The sequence below is a fragment of the Marmota flaviventris genome, chromosome X (assembly GCF_047511675.1).
Source record: "Marmota flaviventris isolate mMarFla1 chromosome X, mMarFla1.hap1, whole genome shotgun sequence".
In the NCBI taxonomy this organism is placed as follows: domain Eukaryota; kingdom Metazoa; phylum Chordata; class Mammalia; order Rodentia; family Sciuridae; genus Marmota; species Marmota flaviventris.
Genome location: NC_092518.1, coordinates 16273428 through 16296930, shown reverse-complemented (window position 1 = coordinate 16296930; position 23503 = coordinate 16273428). Strand labels below are relative to the sequence as shown.

The 23503-nt window shown below is 36.6% G+C and overlaps 1 protein-coding gene across 2 annotated transcripts in view; it reads right to left on the bottom strand.

Moving 5' to 3' along the window:
• Phex (phosphate regulating endopeptidase X-linked) overlaps positions 1 to 23503 on the bottom strand; it is a 190344-nt gene that overhangs the window by 16988 nt on the left and 149853 nt on the right. For both annotated transcript variants that reach the window (XM_027927395.2, XM_027927396.2), the window contains exon 16: positions 3038 to 3092. In XM_027927395.2, coding sequence (XP_027783196.1) covers positions 3038 to 3092 — 55 coding nt within the window. The remainder of the gene's footprint in view (positions 1 to 3037; positions 3093 to 23503) is intronic.

The window sequence follows — 23503 nt, the reverse complement described above, 5'->3', positions numbered from 1 at the left end:
CAGCCCAAAGATCCAGTAAAGTCATCATCCTCCTCCAGCCCTATGCACCTACCCAGCCAACACCACAAGAAGCAGGGACAAACTGTCTTCAGTTTGGTCCTGCCCAAAATATAGAATCATCAGCCAATAAATGGTTATTTGGTGGTACTTCATTATGTAGCAATTGATAACTGAAACAAACATATGCATAATATATGAAGAAATCAATAATGGGATTTCCATATGTGTATGTGTATAATTTTCTCTCTCACCTATAAGTTCCATGAAGACACAACCCTTATCTACTTGTTCACTGCTAAATTCTCTGTACCTAGTACACAATAAGAAAGTTAACAATGATTTAACTAATGCTTAATTAACTTTACCATTTCATACAAATGGCAGATCTATATGTATCTTATTGAAGTCATTTAACCTGTGGATGAGGAATATAGACTATTTAGAATATTACTGTTAGGATTCTTCATGAGATTTACAATGATGCTAAAAATCTCTCACAGTTGGTTCCTGACATGCAACATCAAAGTCACCCAGCAAATAGATAGGACCCATAACTGGAAAGAACAGAAATTTCTGAAGCAACATGTTATTACAGGATATAATGATCCTTAACATGCTAATTGTTTGTCTCAACTATACCCAAGGAAGTGCTGTAAGATTTAATTTTTCCCCTTGGTGGCAATTCTTTCCTTTGTTATTTCTTTCCTGCAAGGTAATTTGCATTTGGGAAAAAAAAGCTTCCTACTGTTTTTCCATCATTGCAAACCTTCATTAAAGAAGTAAGAGCAAAATTATGCATTTCAATCATGGAGCTATCATAGCAGTATGGGACAAACTTGTAATTTTACGTAGTGCTAATTCTTGCAGCAGTAGCTATCACTATGCAGCCTGCAACATTTAGTTTTTCCAGATTGTTCAGCCCTGGGAATGAATACTCAGTCCTCTACAATCTTCAGTCAATGCTGTTGACTGGATGAATTTAAGGCACAAAAAATGGAAGCTTATAGAAACTGCTCTGCAATAAATGTCCCTTAAGAGGAACTGCACCAACAGACTTTCTATTTGCAAAGGATAATAGAGAACTCAGAAAATGACTAAGTTTAAATTAATAAGTTTCGATTCTCAGTTACAAAGTCACAATCCTTTGGACAAGAGACAAAGAAAAGGTACTTTTATATGATTAAACCTTATAATGGTAATGTTTCATAACATTAAATTTATATCCTCCATTTTATCAATGGACATTATTTAAATTAGCATGACATTATTTAAATGCAACTGGCTGGCCAGAAATCTGAAGAGCTCCTGTATTGAACATCTAGCCTGCCAAAAATAAAACAGGAAAGATGAAAATTTCACTACCTACTCAGTTTCTCTTTTGTTCTTACCATCCAATGGGTTTAATATATACAGAACATTCACTGTCAATAATAAAACAACTATATTATTATCTGGACACACCATGATCTCATGCTATTATAAAGTAGGCTACCCTGTGTTTGGATCATAAAAATCTCCAGGTTGAAAGTGGTTTTGAGGTCATCTAGCTCAAACTTTCTACTAAGAGGCATGGTTTCCTGTACAGAAACTTGTTCAAATGGTCATAAGGTGTCTGCTTTGATATTTCCAAATGACCAGGAGCTCAGCCCCTTCTGAGGTAGCCAATTCTCTTTTTGGGTGGTTCTATAAAAAACAGTTCTAATATTGATCTGAAATTTCTTTCCCCTGCCTTCAATGTACTGATCCAGTAAAGTCTAGCTAAACACCTGCTGATTTTCCTGAATATAAGAAATCATTCTGCCACCTTCATTTTCCTTCAAAAACATGAAAATAATTACACAATTCACCTTCAAATGTTCTCAAATTCTTTCAGTTATTATTATTCAATCATGAACTCTAGACCAGCATTTCCCAAAACACAGGGAAAAGAGTTTTTGAATCTCTAGGTTAAACCCATTAGGTTTCTTTCTTGTAGAACTTGGGAACTTTTATGCTGATGAGTATTGTGATTCTCCAAAAATAGAAGGGTGAAGGGATTACTAACTTCTAACATTTCATGGAACACACACTTTTGGAAATGTTGTAATGCTATCTTGGCCATTTACAATTCAGATTCTCTCCTCTGGAAACAATTTGACTTGTTCATGTCCTCATAATTAGACCCAACACTCAGGTGAAGGATAAGCTGACTAATGTGAGCAGAAAGGATACCCAGTTCTTTGTGGTTATCAATCAATTAATACAGTATAGATAGATGCATGGGAAGCCATCTCACTGGACCGTGATTTCTTTGTCTCCAGCATCTCTATGTTCCCAATGCCAAACACCCAAACAATACTTCATAGCTATTTGTTGAGTGAATATCTTAATAGATGATAGATGGCTTAGTAAGGACATAGAACTCTTTAGGAAAAAAATATAAATCTCTCTCACTGAAGTAACAACTATGGCTGAGCCTAAGATGGAACTAATAGGCACAAATATTAATTCCTAAGTTTCTATGACTTTGACTTTGATATCAGAAAATCATGCTCATGAACTCAGTAACAAATCGTTGAACTAGTAACTTCCAAACCTAACCATACTATTTCTAAGTCTCCATCTACCTAACAACAATAATAGAAGCTCAGTTAAATTTTTACTGATAAACAAAATCAAAGAATTCTAGAACTTTTAGTTTAAAGGAATCTTGGAGAATATTTGGCTTAAAACTTTAGTTTTATGGAGATATATCTATGTCTATATGTAAAATCTTAAATATAGGGAAAATTGATTCCAAATATCTGGACACTAAAGAAAACTATGCAGCTGAGGCCTGAGATGGTATAAAAGTTGATTAAATACAAGCCTAAAATTTGCATTTATTGTAACAATGATGCTGTAGGCTTTCTTGGTAGCTGCCCATGTTCCCTGAGTACTCATCATTTCTAAACAATCAACAACTTAATTCTTTGACTTTATATTTTGACCTTTGCAAAGACACCATGATCTTCCCTCCTAACTTGTCAATAATTGGTTTCTTTACTAATTTACTCACCGAGGATATTCTGTTCCCCAAAAGAAAGGCTTTTGCAGCTCTCCTGCTGGAAATCCTGCGAGAAAGAAAACCAAACAAACAAAAAATGTTAAGGGATATAGAGATTGATTCATTGAATTCCTCCTTACAGCTAAAGCCTGAAGCTTCCAAAGGCCCATCTGGAACTAGGGGCCTCTAATCTCTTTAATGGTGATATTAATTCATCTGAGCTTGAAATAAGTGCATTGAACCATTCCAAGGACACTATTTTGCACAAACATGCTATTGGCAGTATCCGGCTTGTGGAGAACTGGGATCTTTCATATACAACATGCAGAGAAGGCTTCAGGTTGTCCAGCAGCTTCTCCTGATGCAAAAAGGGCCCAGCTTCATGAATATGCAAACTGTGCAGTCACACAAGCCCCACATGAAGAAGGACTGCACACTTGGTGTAGAACTTTACTGTCACTGTCTTGAAATTCTTGGTAATTTAATCTTCTAACTTGTATTTTGTTCATGAAGTCTAAAGGGCAATGGAGCATTTGTGTGAGCAGAAGAGACACACATTATATTATGTCTAGTGTTTTTATGTAACTCATTTGCACACAGCACTCTTGACACCCCAGGAGCACAAGATTCTGGCAGGCCCACAACATGTGGGAGTTCAGCCACATGCAAGTTGACTATAAGACAAGCCTGTTACTCTGGAACTGAGTGAGTAGGTGCTAGGACAGCCCCAAGAAGCCGTGGTTTCCATGTGAACCAGAATTTGCTTAGTTCACTAAAAAAAAGGTAATAGTGTTCTACGAAACAAAATGATTAAGGAACCCTGTCATGTCCTTTATTTCTCCTGTTACTTCTCTGTATTGGCCAACCTCTTACACTGAAAATTATAATATAGAAGGAAAGGGAAAGATAGGGCAGTGCATAATTTCTTTTCCTTTCAATTCTTCCTTACTCGTAAGTAAGATGAAGTTAGAATGTTGGTAGACTGTACAAGTATTAAGAAGTAAAAACAGTTCTGTGCAGCATCTCTACCTTGCTAGTATGAATAAATATATAAATAAATAAATATATATATATATATATATATATATATATATTTTTTTTTTTTCCAGGATGGGGATGTAGCTCAGTGGTAGAGTGCTTGCCTAGCATGTGTAAGGCCCTGAGTTCAATTCACAGTATCACCAAAAAAAATAATAATAATACATGCACACACAAGTTACATATAAACTATGATTTTGGTGGGTCCATATACAAATTACATCTTCTCATATTTGCATTTAAAACTGGCATTATGCAATATAAACAGTAAAATTCATGCTAATGATATAAAATGTTAGTTGTTCTTAGAATACCAATCAATAAGCATCAAAAAATACTGTGACATGTCAATAGAGAGAGACCATGGAAGATAAAGCTTTATATTTTGGCACCTGCAGTGGTACTTTTTTCTGCTTTCTGCACAAGAAGCCCTGCATTTTCATTTTGCACTGAGCCCTACAAATTATGTAATTGGCCCTATGTGTAGATGAGGGGGAGAAATGCTTGGCTTTGTCCTTTCAACTCACCACTAAAAAGTTTGCACCCTGGGTTGATCATGAGAGTTGCCTTTACTAGTCATTACAGCTGGGAATTCAAAGAATAGTAACTGAGAGAGAGAATGAGAAAGAAAGAGGGGGGTCAGGGGAAGGCCTTCTGCAGTGTCCTTGCCTGCTTCAGAGCAGCTGCTCTAGGCCCCATGAGACTGAAAGCTCTTTTCTGAGTTCTTCCTCTCCCCCACTCCCCTGCAAATTTCTTTCTTCCTCCCCTCCATGGCATTAATTTAGAAGTAAAATGTTAGTTTCATAAGACTCTTGCATATATATTATTTTCTTTTGTATTAATAATATCATAGTTTGAGATTTCAAGGTACAAAACTCAATTGCAAAACAGAGATGGATCCAGTTAGGTTTTCTCTTCCTTCAAATAGAGGAAACTGCATCTAATATAACCAAATTTGAAGGGGTAATATTACATTAATCTTCATAATTTCCACATTTCCTTAAATATCTTTGGCATCTTTACATCATTATCCCATTCTCCTCATTGGGGGTGGGGTGATTATTTTTAGTAAGCAATTCTTATTTGGATATATGTACATATATATGCAAGTATATACTACATATAAATGCAAATCACAATTTTTATATAAAATTTCAGTTGCAAACAATAAATCATCCAAAAGCAATGATATTTCCTAATAAGAACAGTGATCATAAACCAATGTGATTTAATTGTTAAACCATTATGGATTCCCCCACCTGCTAATGTGCCCAGCTGGAAGCAGTTATGTCCATCACCAACCTCTTTATAGGAAAACATCTGACACCTGCATGAGCCTTGATTTCTGCAGCTTTTGCTTTCAGGGGCCTCAGACTCAAGTGCCACAGTCATCACATTACCTTGATCAACTGTATCTTCTCAGGTTTGCAGGGCCATGGAACCCAATACTGATAAACACAAGAATCTGATGCCCTCAGGCATGTTTTGCTGAAGTGAATGGATTAACAGTGTAAGCTGCAGTTTGGGAGATGTCAACTAGCTAGAGTGATAGATGGAATCCCAACAGGGTCAACTCCGTATCTTATCTCATAAAGTGGATAAGTTGCATTAGCAAAGATGGAAGTAAAAAATAAATAAATGAAAAGGGATTTTTTTTCTTTCCTCATTTTAAAAATCAATTTTTCTTATGTTTTCTCACATTCATTTGATTTCAGTATGTGGGTGTGGATGTTTGTATATGAGAGGGAGGAGGGAGAGGAATGAAAAATTTTAAACTATTTAAAATGGCAAAATTAATTAATTTGCTAATAGGTAACATTGGCCAGAATGTAAGAAGTATATTGGTGGGAGTGCAAACTGTTACAAGCATTTTGGAGATCAATTTAGTCATCTCTTCATGCTTAAAAATGAGTAACTGGGGCTGGGGATGTGGCTCAAGTGGTAACACGCTCGCCTGGCATGCGCAGGGCGCTGGGTTTGGTCCTCAGCCCCACATAAAATAAAATAAAGATGTTGTGTCCACCGAAAACTGAAAAATAAATATTACAAAATTCTCTTCTCTCTCTCTCTCTCTCTCTCTCTCTCTCTTTCTTTAAAAAAAAATGAGTAACTGGACTGGGAATGTGGCTCGGTGGTAGAGCCCTTGCTTAGCATGCGTGAAGCTCTGGGTTCCTTCCCCAGGACTGCAAAAAAAAAAAAAAGTAAATAAATAAAATAAATGAATAATTCCCTAGGTGATGATATGGGAAAGGCTCTAAGAGATATTAAGTGAGAAAAATTAATCAGAAAAACAGCATTTTAATGTGGTGTATGGAGTTCTTTTGTGTAATGTATGTATAAATGTATTTATACATACGTATATCAAGTTCTGCTATAACAGAATCTGTTATATAAAACAAAAGACAAATATCGTCCAACATGATAGATAACTAGTGAAATTTGGGGACATAACTCCAACTCACATTTGCTCACATAAAATTCCATCCACGAGGAATGCTAGCTAGCTGAAAGCAGAAAACTGAACCCAACTGAACTAAATCACATAGGAATAAACAAAATGCTCACCAGAACACACTTCAACATGACCAACTGCCTTAGTTTACAGCATGGGTTACAAGCTGCACCCACCACATTTGGTTTAAAACTTTCCTTCCAATTGCAGATAGTCCTCTTTGCACCACTACACAATATCTCACATGGGCAACCCCTCCAACACCAACATCATAAGCTAGCTTCAGGTCTTTTCAAGGGAAAGTGCTATATTTACTATAATATTTGCATATTGACCAATTTAACATATATAAAACTAGCTATCTTTTTTATTAGCCCCCCCAGATTTTATTTTTATATGTCACTAATAAAATTTTTGAGGGCTGGGGTTGTGGCTCAGCGATAGAGCGCTTGCCTAGCACGTGTGAGGCCCTGGGTTCAATCCTCAGGACCACATAAAAATAAACAAATAAAATAAAGGTATTGTGTCCAACTACAACTAAAAACTAAATATTAAAAAAAAAAAAGGTTTGATTGTGTCCCAACTCCATTTCTTCCATATGCTCCATGGCTTTTATTACAAAATTTTGCATAATTCAGTGATGCTTAGGAACACATACATCCCTGTATAGCAAAATTGACTGTGCACATACACATATGAGTATGTATGCAGATATACACACACCTACCAGTAGTTCTCAAATGTTATCATGCATGAGAATCAATAGAGAACTTGTTAAACTACAGATAACTAAGCCTTATACTCAGAGTTCCTGAGTCAGTAGGTCTAGAATAGGGCTGAGAATTTGCATCTCTAGCAAATTCCCAGGGAACATTGGTGCTGTGGATCCAGGTACCACACTGTGTGAATTCACTTCCCAAGCACCTGGAGTTCACTGCACTCTGGAGTTCACTGCTGTATTACTTGTAATTGGAAAAAAAAAAAAAGTGTGCAATACGCCAAACGTCTAATAGGAGGGGAATGACTTGTTTACCATATGACCATATCATGAACTGATATGCAGAAAATGGAAAGAAAGAGGTCAGTCTTTTGTTGGGGGATTGAACCCTGGGGTGCTTAACAACTGAGCCAGACCCCCCCCTTTTTTAAATATTTCATTTAGAGACAGGATCTTGCTAAATTGCTTAGGGCCTTGCTAAATTGCTGAAGATGGCTTTAAACTTGCAATCCTCCTACTTCAGCCTCCTGAGCCACTGGGATTATAGGCGGCACCTGTAAAGAGGTCAGTTTTAAAAGTCTATCATGGAGGGGCTGGGGTTGTGGCTCAGAGGTAGAGCACTTGCCTAGCATGTGCAGGATGCTGGGTTCAATCCTCAGCACCACATAAAAATAAATAAATAAAATAAAGGTATTGTGTCCAACTACAACTAAAAAAAATATTTTAAAAAAGTCTATCGTGGAAAAAAATCTCCAAGGTATGTTATTGGAATAAAGCAAGGTATAGATATAGATATCTAGATACCATTTATTTTCTTAAAAAAATAGTTACCCTATCAGTCTGAGTACATACACACACACATTTTTCACAGAAAATGTCAAATACATATCAAGGTTAGGATGTAGCTCAGTGGGAGAGCACTTGCTTAGCATACACAAGGCCCTGGGTTCCATCCCCACTACTATACACAAAAAGAAAGGAAGGAAATGAAAAATATATATATGTATTACAGTGATTGTAGTGGTTAATATTTGGAAAAAATTGGGATTGGGGTTGGTGGTAGGTGATTAAAAGGGCCTTGAACATAAATTTAATGTATTAAACTTAACTACTCAAAGGTATTCAACTTGTGAAATTAAAATTAACTCTTTTAGAAATATGTGTATGTAATACAGAAAATTCTTGCAAAGGCTATCCAAAAACAGCTAACTAAGCTAACATAGTATTAATTTGCTCTTTGTTAACATTATCAAATTCTATTACTATTTCAAACCAAAATATAGATTGTAGTTATATGATTTCAATGACTAAAATCATAACAAAAGAAAATATTGTTGTAACAACCTCATTATTCATTAGTAATAATTTATCTTTTTTCAAATTTGCACCTGGGAAAATCAGTGGGACTTGCTTTTGGTTTTCTACTTAGGTTAGCCTTTCATTTTTAGTGAAGTTTCTCATTATAATTCTCATATGATTGAATATTGACTAATGTAATTGGAGCTTAGCAAAATGCTGACCATGGAATACATGGAGTGCTTTTGTTTCTAGCATAATTGCCAAAGAACTGATCACATTTAGTAGGTGATTACTCCAAGTTCAACTATTTGACTTTTGCAGTCATTAAATCATATCTTGACTACAGCTTTCCAAAAGTTAAATGCCTCAGTGAGTCCCAGTTTCAGCATCCATTTTATTCTTGTAAAAATCATATTAATTATATTTTTTAGTACAGATGAGTATAGAAAAGAAAATTAGTACACTATCCCACAACTCAGATATTAAGAAAACAATACTCAGGACCAATAAACTCACACTCGATAGAGATAAGAAAAAAAAAAAGCAATAATTTCCCTCTGTCCCTATCCTTCTTTACCCAACTTAGAATTTTCTTCCCATCACTGTCTATACAGCCTGATTCAGGTATTTATTGAAATGTCACCTTTTATTATGGCTTTTCCTAGTACTTTCTAAAGGGGTGGGGTGTCATCCTACTCACTTTCATATTTTATAACTCACCATAACTATTAACCCTATCAATGATACTGTGCATTTTACTTATTTTGTATAAATGGTCTATCTTTCCACAATCAGAATCACAAGATTCAGAACAAAGGGGATTTTTATTTATTTTTACTCTTCTCTATGATATCTTCCAATCTAGAATGTCTGGTGCATGGTAAGCCCTAAACAAATATTTGTTGAACGAAAGAAATCTGTACCTTGTAAAAACCAAAGTGGTGATTGAGGTTGAAGTATTACCTATAATTATAAGTATGCTTTGTTAGCCACAGTTCTAAAACATAATGTGATGTCATTATTAGTACTTCTTGAAGTTTCCACATTCAGTGCCAGATCTGGGATATGTTCCATTATTCAAATTCTGGTTTTCCTTCTCCTTCTAAATAAGGAATTTGATTGGTTCCTTATTCTTTGTTTCATGGCAGAATTGATATAATTTTGAGGTCAGCACTTTTTTTCCCTAATAAAATGCTAATCAGAATGCAGATGTAAACAAACTGAAAACCCTGCCCAGCTTTATGTAAGTTCTACCACTTGATCTCATCTTAGTGCCACATACCCTCCCAGCCATGAAATAAAATGTAGGATATACTCCCTTTTTATGGTTATAGCATATGCTGAAGAGAAAAAAATCTAGACAAAATGCTGACTTAAGGTGGGCACAGTGGCGCACTCCTGTAATCCCAGTGGCTGGGGAAGCTGAGGCAAGAGAATTGTGAGTTCAAAGCCAGCCTCAGCAATATTGAGGCACTAAGCAACTCAGGGAGACCCCGTCTCTAAAAAAATATATATATAAATTAGGGTTGGGGATGTGGCTCAGTGGTTGAGTGCCCCTGAGTTCAATCCCCAGTACCAAAAAAAAAAAAAAAAAAAAAAAAAAAAAAACTGAATTAGATCAAAGGTCCTTGACCCTGAGAGTATTGAACTAATACAATCCTTTTTCCCTACATTCTTTGTTGCTTTCCCTTAAATGCAGAATTAACTTTAAGTTCCATAACCATATGAGTAACCTTCAGGAACATTATTATATAGCAAATATTTCGTGGAGAATTACATTCCAAAGTTTTGTTTTTTTTTTAATTTGGAAGTCATTTTTATTTTGACACTTAAATACTTATGCTTTTAAGGCAATTGTGGGTCAGATTCATAAATCTTCCTGTTATTTCCACCAGATTTAACAAAACAGGAGGTCTCCAACCTTCATTGCTAGTATTCAAAGCTCAGAACATTTACTGTTTCCCTTTCTTTATAGTAAATTTTGGTAAATTTAATAACACAATACAAGGCAACTCATACTTAATTTAGGAATGTTTCATTCTTTTTTTAAATTGTTGCATTGTAATTATACATCATAGTGGGATTCATTATGCTTTAGTCATACACACACATAACATAATTTTATCAATCTCATTCCTCAGTGCCTTGCCTTTCACTCCTCTCTTCCATGCCCAAATTCACTTGCTCTACTCTACTGATACCCCTTTCATTATTGTTATTTTAATTAGTCCATTATAACATGTAGTATATATATCATATATATGCCATATATGTGAGTTTGTGTGTGTATATATATGATTCATTGTGGTAAATTCATACATGGAATTGCATAGTTTAGAAGATATTATTCCCATATATTTCCTCATGAAAAACATTTAATTCTTAAATTCAATATCTCTTTTGACTCTTTTGAAGGAATTAGCATTATTTAATTCATTTAAGATCCCCTCAGCAATCTCTGGGACAAAAATGGCACAGCCAGGAGCAAATGACAAAATAAATTCCATCCCCAAAAAGGGGTAATTATGAAGGAGAAATCCAGTGAGTTTGAGAATGTGTGAACTGATATACACACTCAACTGTTTATTGAATTAAAATATATTTCCATATTTTGTATAGATGCTTTCTGTAGAAACATACCTGGGTTTTCCCAAGTATTGAGTGTGTGTATTTATTTACTTTCAATATGAGTGTTTGTGATATTTTTTGCTAAGAGCCTGGCTAAGAGAAGAGGCACAACTAATAATTGCCTTATTAGTTTTGTCAAATAATAAGGTATTTGTTCTTTTGCATGGGCTTACTGATGTATTATTGTGGCTTTATTCTAGTACCTGTTATGACTCTTATTTTCAAAAGTTTTAGGTGCTATGCTATTACTGAACTAATCCATGTATACATTCATATTTCAGGGTTATTACTGATGTATCATCCTTAGCAACATCATCATATTTCTTGGTGAGTTTCACTTGTAATCACCTTCTGCTTACATATTTTATTATTTTATTTCCCCTATGCAATAGATTCTAATTCTCTAGTTCACTAAGTGAATATATTTTATAGTCCTAAATTAGAGATGTTCATATAATTAAATCCCATCATAAAATTGTTGGAAATAGTTGGGTTTGGTCCTGATGCAATATTCTATACATTACTACTGACCACTACCATTTACTGAGTTCCTGTGATAAGCCACATGGTTAAATTTTGAATACACAAACATCCTCAAAGCATCTATCACCTAGTGAGTAATAAAGGACATTACCAGATAGTACTATTTTGCAAAACCTAAAGAAGGGGAGCCTACACCAAGCTTTCTGAAGTTTACTTTTTTTTTGGGGGGGGGGGTACTAGAGACTGAACCCAGGGACACTGGACCACTGAGCTAAGTCCTTAGCTCTTTTTTATTATTATTATTTTTTAATTTTGAGACAGAGTCTCACAAAGTTGCTTAGGGCCTCACTACAGTTGGTGAGGCTGGCCTTGAACTTGTGATTCTCTTGCCTCAGCCTCCTGAGTTGCTGGGATTACAGGCATGAACCACCACACCCAGCTAAAGTATACTTTTTAATTGAAATAATTTTAAATTCAGTAGAGAAAAGAAATACTGGATCCATGCAAGTAGATGTACAGAGAAGAGGAATTATTTATACAAATCTACCTTAATGGGCAGTAGATATGGTGTATAAGATTAGTTGGGATTTTGAGGTAGGAATTATTTAGGATACTGGTTCTCAGAGTGTGGTCTGTGGAATAGCAGCATCAGTATCACCTTGGTATTTGTTAGAGGTGCAAATTATTGAGCCCATCCCCATACCTACTGAATCAGGAACACTGATTGTAAGCTCCAGAGTTCTCAATCAGCTCTCCAGGTTATTCTGGTGCCCACTAAAGTTAGGACACACTGGTTATATCAGGATAGCTATTCTCATCCCCAACTGTACTTTAGAATTCCCAATTTCTTTTCTAAAAAGATACCCAGGTCCCATCCCCTGCCTCAAACTAAATCTATTAAAGCACAATCTCTGGGATGGAGCCCTGAGCATAAGTGTTTTTAAAAGTTCTCCAAGTTATTCAAATATGCAAAAAATAAGGAACTACTTTTTTAAGTTAACTGATCCATAAATCAGCCCTCCTGTCTCATTCTGCTCTCTTCACCTCTCTCCAACACCATGCATTTAACATGCAATTTGTTATCTTATTTTTCCAGACCATACTTTCAAAAATTAAACTTCATATGGCCTATAAATTATGACTATATTAAAGGAAAAAAATAGTTTTAATTGCAACTGCCTTTAAACACCCAAGATAAATGCTAACTCTCAGGGAGAATGAGTGTTACATCTTATTCAGGATTAGTTCTTGTAACCAGACAAGCTAGACACCCGTTATTCTAGAATTTAAGGGCCTATCAGTCAGGACATGAAAATTGCTGCAATTACAAAGCACTTTTAGTTATGTTTTTTTGTTGTAAAAGGATTTCATTGTCACCACTGCTAAGATTAATAGTGGATTTTTTTTTCAAATTGGCATCTTGCAGTAGTTTGGTGAATGCCAACCTTCTCCTTTCCAGAAAGTATTGAGTTCTAACAGCTGTGACTCCTGTCAAGGGATTCATCAAGATGCCTTAGCCATCTGCTGGCTTCCTGCAGGTAACCTCCTGCCACCACATCTATCAGCCTAGAGCTGACAAGCAGAAAGCAGCTTCTGAAATCTGCCCTCCATCTTGAAGCCTTCTTTGCTGGCTCTTCTATTCTTTTTCTGCCATAATTACCTTAGACTACAACAAAGAGAATTCTCCCCACTTTACCAGGGTGACCAACTGTCCCTGTTAGCCCAGGACTGAAGAAACAGACTCCTGGGATGTAGTATATTCAGTGTTAAAACTGGGATGGTCACCAGAAAAACAACAACAACAACAAATGTGCAACCCCACCTTTACCCAACTATATTTGACCTCATTTGCATTGCTGCATTTTTATAGCTCAGTGTTTTTCAAACTTTGGCATGAGGCACAGAGGTTTGGTGGTTAAAATATTGTTAAATCATAAATTGCTGGACCCAACCCCAAGAGTTTTTGATTCAGTAGATGAAGCCAGATAACGCCCATTTATCACAAATGGTACAGATACTGCTGATCCAAGGACCATACTTTGAGAACCACTACTATAGTTCAACATCTGGCAAAGAAAGCACCAATTTCCTTACACTAACAGGTTCTTTCATATATACAATTGTTGTCCCAGGTATTCAAAATTGGCACTAGTGACAGTAATGTTCAGTCCAACTCTGGGAACATATAAGGGGCTCGACAAATATAACTATTATTTCCCCCATATCAATTAGACAAAAAAAATCCCCGAGTCAATCCCTTTATTAATCTTTATTAATCTCCTCCAAGAGCATCTTTAAGATGTAACTTTTCCCAAGAAAAGGTGGGTACAATGCATTTTAAATTCTTAAATGGGGTTTACCATTTGAGGCAGCAACTCTTCTATGTCCAGTAATTTACCCTAAAGAAGTAGTCTCAGATTTAGACAAACACTTAGCCACAAAACTTATCACCACAAAGTGGTTTTGTTTTCTTTCTTACAATAGTGATTTTCTACAACAAATATGGACTCCTTTTGTAAAAAAAAAAAAAAAAAGTAAACAACAATTGATCTTTTTAAAGGGAGGACAAGTGATATTGGGAGTATCAAGATAAATTAGCAAGATTGCTTCCTGACTTTCTGTCTCCCATTGCCATGGCTGTTTTCCAGGCTCCTGATGTTCACTTCACTTTGGCTCACATCCAGGTAGTTCCCAGTGAGCACCCTACTCACACCTTGTCTCTTTAATCAGATTGACCCTGATAATGATTTTGTGCTTTACTGCCAGCCCTATGGTGAAATCTGCCCTGTCCACTATATCTGAAATAGCATTCCCAAATGCCCTGCAGGTGGCAAAGTATGTCTCTATAGGCATTGACCCTGGGACTCTCCACAGTAATGGGAATTCCATAAGGCTGCAAGTCTTCCCAATTGAGGGCAACTTTGTTTTCCCAGCCTCCTTGGTCAGGCCTAAGAGACTGAGGAAAGTGGAGATGGTTGTATTAGGACTTCCAGATTCCTCAGCTAGAGCAGGAAAGGAACACCTCAAAACAATTGTAGCAGATGTCCCACAATCTCGCTAAGTGAAATATCTGTCAATTTTGCAAAGTAATTGATGTTTGTTCATGACTTAATTCAAGCTCACTTAACAATACTTTTTAAATCTCATTGTAAAATTTGTGAAGTAAACTCTTTTGGGGGAGTACATTTAAATGTTCTTTTTTTTTTTCTTTGTGGTACTGGGCATTGAACCCAGGAGTACTCTGTCACTAAGCTACATCCCCAGCCCCTTTTAGTTTTCTTTATATGGGGACAGGGTTTTGCTAAGTTGCTTAGGCTGGCCTTGAACCTCCTGCCTCAGTCTCCAGAGTCATTGGAATTAAAGGTATATGCCATTACACCTAGCTTAAACATTCTTTTTAAGGTAGCTTAAGACATCTCTCAAATATTCCAACCTCCACTTCTTTCTAACCAAGGAAATGATGAGATTAGGTAAAGGGCTTGCAGAGAGCAGCACTCTTAGAGGAGGCAATAATGAACTGTTCCATGATCCAGCCCTTTGGATATAGAAACTGGACAACATCCCACCTTCTGATTCTTACCTACCTCCTGGCTGTCCTACATCCCATGATATCTTGTTTCCATATCAAAACAGAAATAATCCTCTCACTAGTCTAATGTATGAGGCTATGATATGATGATGACTCTAACATATCATGCCTTTAATCTTCTCAGCATGTGATCACATATACTAGCTCATGTAATTCTCACATATGATAACTAGTGTTGAAAAATGTACTATGAACATTAAGAGCATGCAGTCAATAAGCTAGGTTATATACCCAGCTCTGAATATCACTAGTTTTGTAAGCCTTTGGCAAGTTAGTCAACCTCTCTGAGCTTCAACTTCCTCTTCTGTAAAATGGGTCCAGAATACCAAGCTTACAGAACTATTATGAAGATTAGGGATAATTGACATTAAAGTACTTGGCATATTAGTGGCTTCCTGGCAAAGAGGAGCTGCACAAAACAATTACAATATTCAAAGCAGAAATAAAAAAGGTAGAAAATTATGATCTGCATTATCATTATCCAGTTATTTGAGAATAATCTCTTGGGACTTAAGTAATTTACTACCTACTCCCCCTTAGCACTATCACTGCATAATCCTTCTCTTGAGCCATTTGCAAAACTCGTAACTGCTCTAAGTAGCCTTAATTTGTCCCTTCTTTAACCCTATCTTAAAGAATAATACTAAGGAAGCAAAAAAGATTCTTGCTTCCCCAAAAAACTATAATGGTTCCCTATGGCCTGCTCCTCAACATAATCTATGAGATCTTCAAGTACTTCATCCACATATCATCACCCATCATTCTATCTGCTTTCTGATGCATGTAGTTTGTGCCCCATTTCATGGTCCATTCCTGTACTGTGCTCTGTCCTATCTGCGGTCTTTGCATCAACCACTCCTTCCCACACATCTCAACCTCCCTTCTTCACATAGAGAACTTCTTTCTCCTTGCAAAGCCCCCTCAAAAATCACTTTCACTGAGAAGCCAATATGAGTCCCTCAGAATGCATTGCTCACTCTTTGGATGCACACTCATGATGGATGTCTTCTAAAAGACCCAGTAACAAATCTCTCCCCCAGTTCCTCTAAAGCAAGTAATGCCTAAAATTCCTTAAGTACTTACTATTTCAAGCATTTTGCATATATTACTTTATTTAAACTTTACAACAATCCTATAGTATGATTACTACTATTATCTCCACTTACCAGGTAATAACAGGCTAATGATGTTAAGAAATGTATCCAAGGTTACAAATTATTAGTGGCCAAGCCAGGATTCAAATAAAACTGCCACACTTCAAAGCCCACACCCTTAACCACTATTCCATAGCACATTATAGACACGTGCATCTCAATACCTGGCTGCTTGTAACGCCTGTATTAGTTATCTCTTGCTGTGTAACAAAAGAATTTTAAATAGAGTTGCTTGAAAAAATAAACATGTGAGTTGGGTATGTGGCTCAAGCCGAAGTGCGCTTGCCTGGCATGCCTGTGGCCCGGGTTCTATCCTCAGCACCACATACCAACAAAGATGTTGTGTCCGCCGAAAACTAAAAAAATAAATATTAAAATTCTCTCTCTCTCTCTCTCTCTCTCTCTCTCTCTCTCTCTCTTTAAAAAAATAAATAAATATGTACAATCTTACAGTTTCTGTGGGGCAGAAATTTGGAAATTGCTTATTTGAGTGGTTCTATCTCAAGGACTATCAGGATGTTGCAGTGAAGATATTGGCCTAGGCCAAGTGTAATGATGTACACTTGTAATCCCAGCTACTTAGTAAGTGGAGGCAGAAAGATTGCAAGTTTGAGGTCAGTCAAGATGCTGACTAAAAATTAAAAGGCCAGGGAAATAGCTCCGTCACCCCTGAGTTCAATACCCAGTACTAAAAAAAAAAGTAACCTGGGTCATACTCCTGGAAGATATGCTTCCAAGTTGGTGCACTACCTTGGGCAGGAGGCCTAAGTTGCCTCACACATGGACCTTTCCATAAACTGCTTGAATGCCCTCATGATGTCATGGTTGGTTTCTTATAGTGTGATCAATTCCAGAGAACAAAGCAAAACCCTGTCTTTTATAGCCTAGCCTCAGAATTCATACTCTGTCATTTCCACAGTATCCTATTAGTTAACAAGTGAGTCTTATTCACTATGGGAGGGGGAGGGAGTATTTTGTATGGATACAAAGAAAAGAGAATCTTGGGATCTCTTTAAATATTAAGCAAATAAGTAGAAAAAATTCTAAAGACTGCTCTGAGTATCAGAACATCTTCTCAATAATGAAAAAATTGGATTTGATGAACACTTAAATTCTCATCTAGTAGGCTGGGGTTGTAGCTCAGTGGTAGAGTGCTCACCTCACAAATGGAAAGCAGTGGGTTTGAACTTCAGCACCCCATAAAAATAAAATAAAAATATTGTGTCCATCTACAACTAAAAAAAAATTTTTCATCTAGCCCCAAAATGCTATATGTTGGCCTTGTTTACCCCATGTCCCCAAAATGGAGCATCAACTGGATTTAAGGATTTCATTTCATTAAATTCCAGTGGAAGCCACAGGTGAGTTTTTGCTAACTTGGCTTCCACTTTACAGTTTCAGGCAGAGCCAACAAAATATGTGAAATTCTCCCAATTTGAAACAGTTATTTCCTTAACAACAAATCTATGTTTGATTTCAGGATTAATTCTATAGTTTTATGCCAGCATAAGCCCAGCCTCTGGACAAAGGCTTATCTTCTTTAGCGCAATATCTATGATTAAACTGGGGCAACCAAATCCCTTGTATATAACAGCAAAGATAATAAAATCATTGGGTTTAGCCTTTAAGCCATGCTTGTTTTCAAGCCAAAACTTTATTTGCTTAAAATAATTCTTTAATATGATTTGAGATGTATAAAGATAAAAACCAAATATCAAAATGAGGCATTTTGCAAATACACAGTGATGTTGAATCCATGAAACAAATTTTATTCTGAAGACCAATCCATGTTAGTAGAAATGAAAATCAAATGGGTGTTCACTCTTCCCAGTGCCACCACTACCTGATTCAACTCAAAGGATTAAGGAAACTGACAGAAGACTCCTCAACAATTCCAGGAGCCCATCTTCTCACAGGGCTGTATTCTGGGGGACTCAGCAAACTACAGCCCACAGGCCAATCCAGCCTGTTGCTTGTTTTGTAAATGAAGTTTTACTGGAGTACAGCCATACTTATTCATTTACAAATTGTCCGTGGCTGCAAAGGCAGAGTAGAAAAGTTGCACCACAGACTGTATGGCTGACAAAGCTGAAAATATTTACTGTCCGGCAATTCACAGAAAAGGTTTGCCCATTCCCAGTCTATACCTTTGAAGACTTGGCCTAAGACAACCAATTATAAGTTCAAAATATCTATGCATACTATATGCTGTTCCAAGCATTTTTATGGGGCAAAAAGGAGGAAGTGTTGCTATTTATGTTGAGGTATTACTTACATACAGTAAAGGAACTAATCTTTTTTTTTTTTCCAATGCAGGTGATAAAACCCAGGGCCTCATGCAAGCTATGTATGTGCTCAACCACTGAGCTATATCCACAGCCCAAGACAAAATTTTAATATGTATCACCTGTGCAACTACCTCCCAGATAGAGAACATTTTTTGTGCCACTTCCAGTCAATACTCCCAATAAAGGTAGCCATTATTTTAACTTCTATCACACAGATTCCTGAATTTTGTATGCATGAAACACAACAGGATTTACTGTTGTGCCTGCCTGGCTTCTTTCACTCAGCATTGCCAGTAAATAACATCCATACCTATTTTTAGTGTGCAGCAGTTTTTTCCTCTTCATTGCTATGTAATATTCAATTGCATGACTAGACCTTAACTTCTTTCCCTATTCTTCTGTTGGTGAATATCAGGTTCTTTCCAAGTTTTTGCTATTATAGATAAGGCTGACATGAATGTTCTTGTACATGTCTTTTGGTGGACATAAGGATTCACTTATCAGAAGGGGAATTTCTTGTTAACAGGATACCAACAAACACTTTTCCAAATTGGTTGTACTTTTTAAATATAGAAAAATATTGGTTTGGGGAGGAGAGGGGTGGGGAGGGCACATGGGAGTAAAAAAGATGTTGGAATGAGATGGACATCATTACCCTAAGTACTTGTATGAAGACACGATTTGGTGTGAATATACTTTGTATAAAACCAGAGATATGAAAAATTGTGTTCCTTGTGTGTAATATGAATTGTAATGCATTCATTCCTGTCATATGTAACTAGTTAGAATTTTAAAAAAGTGGATTCATTTCTAAAATCTTTTGAGAGCAAAAGTTCAAAATACCCCCAACAAACTTCTGCTGTTTCCTCTGTGATACACTGGCTTTCCCAGGGAGGTGTGACATGATAGTTTTAGAAATACAAGCCGAAGCTGGGCATGGTGGTGCATGCCTGTAATCCCAGAAGCCAAGGAGGAGAGGCAGGAGGATCATGAGTTCAAAGTCAGCCCCAACAACTTAGTGAGGTGCTAAGTAACTTAGTGAGACCCTGTCTCTAAATAAAATATAAAATAGGGCTGGGGATGTGGCTCAGTGGTCAAGTGCCCCTGAATTCAATCTCCAGTACTAAATAAATAAATAAGTAAATAAAACAGAAAAGAAATACAAGCCCTAACCTAGGCAATGTGCTGGTATTTTACAAATTTATCCCACTAAATCCTCTCCCAAAACTCTATAGGCTAGGTAACCTTAATACATGGCAGATAAGAAAAGGGCCAGGACAGATAAATATCTCAACCATGGACCTACAGTTAAGTCCATGGCACTCAAGATCTCCCACTGAGGGTCTTACTTTTTCCCTTTGAAAAGCAGTTTTGCAATAATCACAAAGTTAGGGAAACAGAGATAGATACCAATAACCTTAGCTCCTTATTTTTTTCTTTAGCCACCTTATTAAATTTAAGTATAGTTAATATTTAATAATTAATTTAATAATAATTGATTTAATAATTAATTCAATGATTCATTATTATTATTAATTTAAATATGGTTAATATTTAAATTAATTATAATAGATTAATTACTATAGCACCTCAGTATAATTCCTCATACTGTAGATTTAAATCATTATGATTTCATACTACATTCTATGCCTTGAAACATGCTATCCAGATTGACAAGGATAGAAAAGTAAGAAGTATAAGCACCCTGCAAAAAAATCTCACATTGAAAGATGGCCACAAGCCAGAGGGTTTCACACAAAGGCAAGGATTTGCAAGGTGAGGGAGATAACAACCCTATAGGTTTTTCTATCTTCTACTCAGGTCTCCACTACATGTAGAAGCAGATTTAAGTGGCATAAATCAGAAAATGATAATGGGAACTGAATGAAATTCTCATAAGTCACGTTACTAAGTATAGTTACATCGTAGATGTGAAACCCAATTAAACAGATGGCCACATGCTGTCAGAATCAGCCCCTAATCAATAAAGATGTTCATTTTAGAAAATCACCTCAATTTTTCACTTTTTCAGTGAAGCAAAAAGAAGGCAGTTGTGGAGGGGGGGGAGTCTCAAGAAACCCAGTGGAGAAATGTGCAAGAAGCTCCACCTGTCCTAATTTGTAGTCCAGAAAATCAGGAAGGGAAAGAGGGGAAGCCACCCAAAGGATTCCTTGTCATGTTGCCTGGAAATAGAATTTACAATGAGAGCAGGCAGTGGTCATTAGGAAAACAGAAACAGCTTGAATCTCTTAATTAAAATACTGCTTCAAATTGTTCGTTTTAAAACCCCTCTGTCTATGAGCTTTTGAGAAGACATTGGTTTTCCTTGAGATGGCTCTTCCTGGTAAACCTCTGACAGGTTCAGCTCTTTCCAGGCCAAAAAAAAAGGCAGAGCAGGGGGATTCCTGGAGGTGGAACTATTATTAGACACACCAAGTCCCCAAAGAAGCACTAAGCTTTCAGTGGCATTTGAAAGTAAGTGGAGAAACAAAGGTGAAGAGATTATCTTGTTGATTTTCTTGCCTAAGATCAAATCTGGATCTGACATAATAGTGCATAATTTAGGGATATCTATATGGATTATTAATTTTTATCTTAAAAAATAAGGGAAAGATAAATACAAAAATCAGAATGGTAGTTACCTCTATGGTGAGGAAGAAAATGAAATGGGGAGGGAGAAAGTAGCTGCAATGATACTCGTAATGTTCTGGCTTTTTGCTGTTATGGCTTCATGGGCACACACTGATTTTATGGTTTCTTATAGACTTTATAATCGACATGGGCCAACAAGTCGATTATGTACCAAATATTACATAATAAAACTCTTCCTTTTCTTTTTACTTTTCTGTTGTGTTGTGTGGTACTAGGGATCCAACCCAGGACCTCATGCATGCTACTTATGTACTCTTCCATAGCTGCACACCCAGCTCCAATATTTATTTTCTTTTAAAATAAATCATCTAAGCAATACCCCTTCACTTAATAGATTATTCCAAATATTATTATAATAATACATTTAAATAAATAGTAGTATAATTTTAGTTATAATTACTATCTCAAATATCATAAGTTCCCAAGTAACATATGCAGCTTAGTTTTCAACTTGGAGCTTAGTACCTTAAGAAAGCAACAGTATTTTCGTGATAATGAATATTTATATAGTAAGTAGTGACATTCAAAATATTTAACAACTTATTTGGTTAAATAAATTAGTGTAGAAATTTAAAAAAAAAATCAGCACCATCTGCTTGTTTTCCTTCTGTTCATTATTCTCACAGACCAAAGTCCTACAGACATGTATTTCCAAATGTGGCCACAGGAGGGCGACTCTGGTCGTGAGTAGACAGATCTCAAGCTGTGGTCTCTGGCCAGGAAGTACTGTAGAGACAAAGAGCAGCTTGAAGGACTTAGAGCAAGTAGGCTGATTGACTGGCTAGAGGACAGACATAATAAGATGCTTCAGTGAAAAGGTGTTGTTTGAGTAAACACTTGAAAAGTAGGGGGGGGGGGGTTAAACTTGCAGATCCCTTGGGATTCCAAGGCCAAGAGATCCCCAAGTACAAATACCTCAAGGGAAGAGTGTATCAGATATGCTGTAGGACTGTGAAAGAGGCCAGTGTGGCTAGAACTGAGGGAGGGAGGGAGGAAAGAGTAGGAGGAGGTAAAGGCAGAGAGAGATCCGCCTCTAGGTCAAAGTAAGCAATTTAACCTTTAAGCTGAGTAAAATAAGATACTGGTTTTAAAAAAAAAAAAAAAAAAACTTTGAACAAAGGAGTAACTTTGATTGTAAAATTTTTTAAAATAGATGCAATACCATATTTAGAGTAGACTGAATCAGAATGAGGACAGAAGCAAGGAGACCAGCTAGAAGGCTGTTACCATAATCAAGGTGGGAGATGGTGGTGTGAACAAGAATGATTCTGTCCCTGTGTTCAACACTGTAGAAATGTGATTGAATCCATGAGATTAGATGTTATCACCAAGAGAGTGAATGAAAATGGAGAACAGAGGTGAACAGAACAGACACCAGGGCTGAGCCTTGGAGCATGCTGCCATAAAGAGGAAGAGAAGATGAGGAGAATCCAGCAAAGGTTTGACAAGGAGTGGCCCATCTTCCCTGCAACAGGCTTCAACCAACTTGAGTTTGATGTCTGTCAAGTCTTTACCCTTTTACTACAAAGAGATGTACCTCTGAACAATATACAGAATTGTTCAGCATGATTTCCAACTTCATTTACATGATATCATACTCCATATAATTTTCCAAGTTCTCTTTTCTCATAGAACTTAGTATTTTTTAAATCCATCTATGTAAATACATGTCACTTTAGATCATCAAGTTTTCACTGCCGTATGGTATTCCTTTGTGTGAACGTGCTATATTAGATTCACTTTCCTGCAAAGATACACATAGGGGATTTTCCTTTTTCTGCTACTGTCAATAACATTTCTGTGAGTATTCTCGCATGGGCCTCCTTTTGCCTTGCCTTGCCTTGCTTTGTATGAGAGTTCTCCAAGGCAGAGAACTTTTCAAACTTAAGCATACATTAGAATCACCTGGAGGCTTTTTAAAAGCAGGTTTCTGAGCCCCACATCCAAAGTTTGTGATCCATAGGTCTGAGGTAGGGCCTGGAAATTTGCATTTCTAACAAGTTCCCCATGATGTTGTTGCTACTGGTCCAAAACCCAAATTCTGAGAACCCCAGCACTGGAGCACATGTAGGTACCCCTTTGGCTCCTTTAGATAATGTCAAATTGCCCTTCAGTATATGTCTTTATTGGCAACACTGGGCACTGTCAGAATTTTAATTCATGCCAATTCTGATATC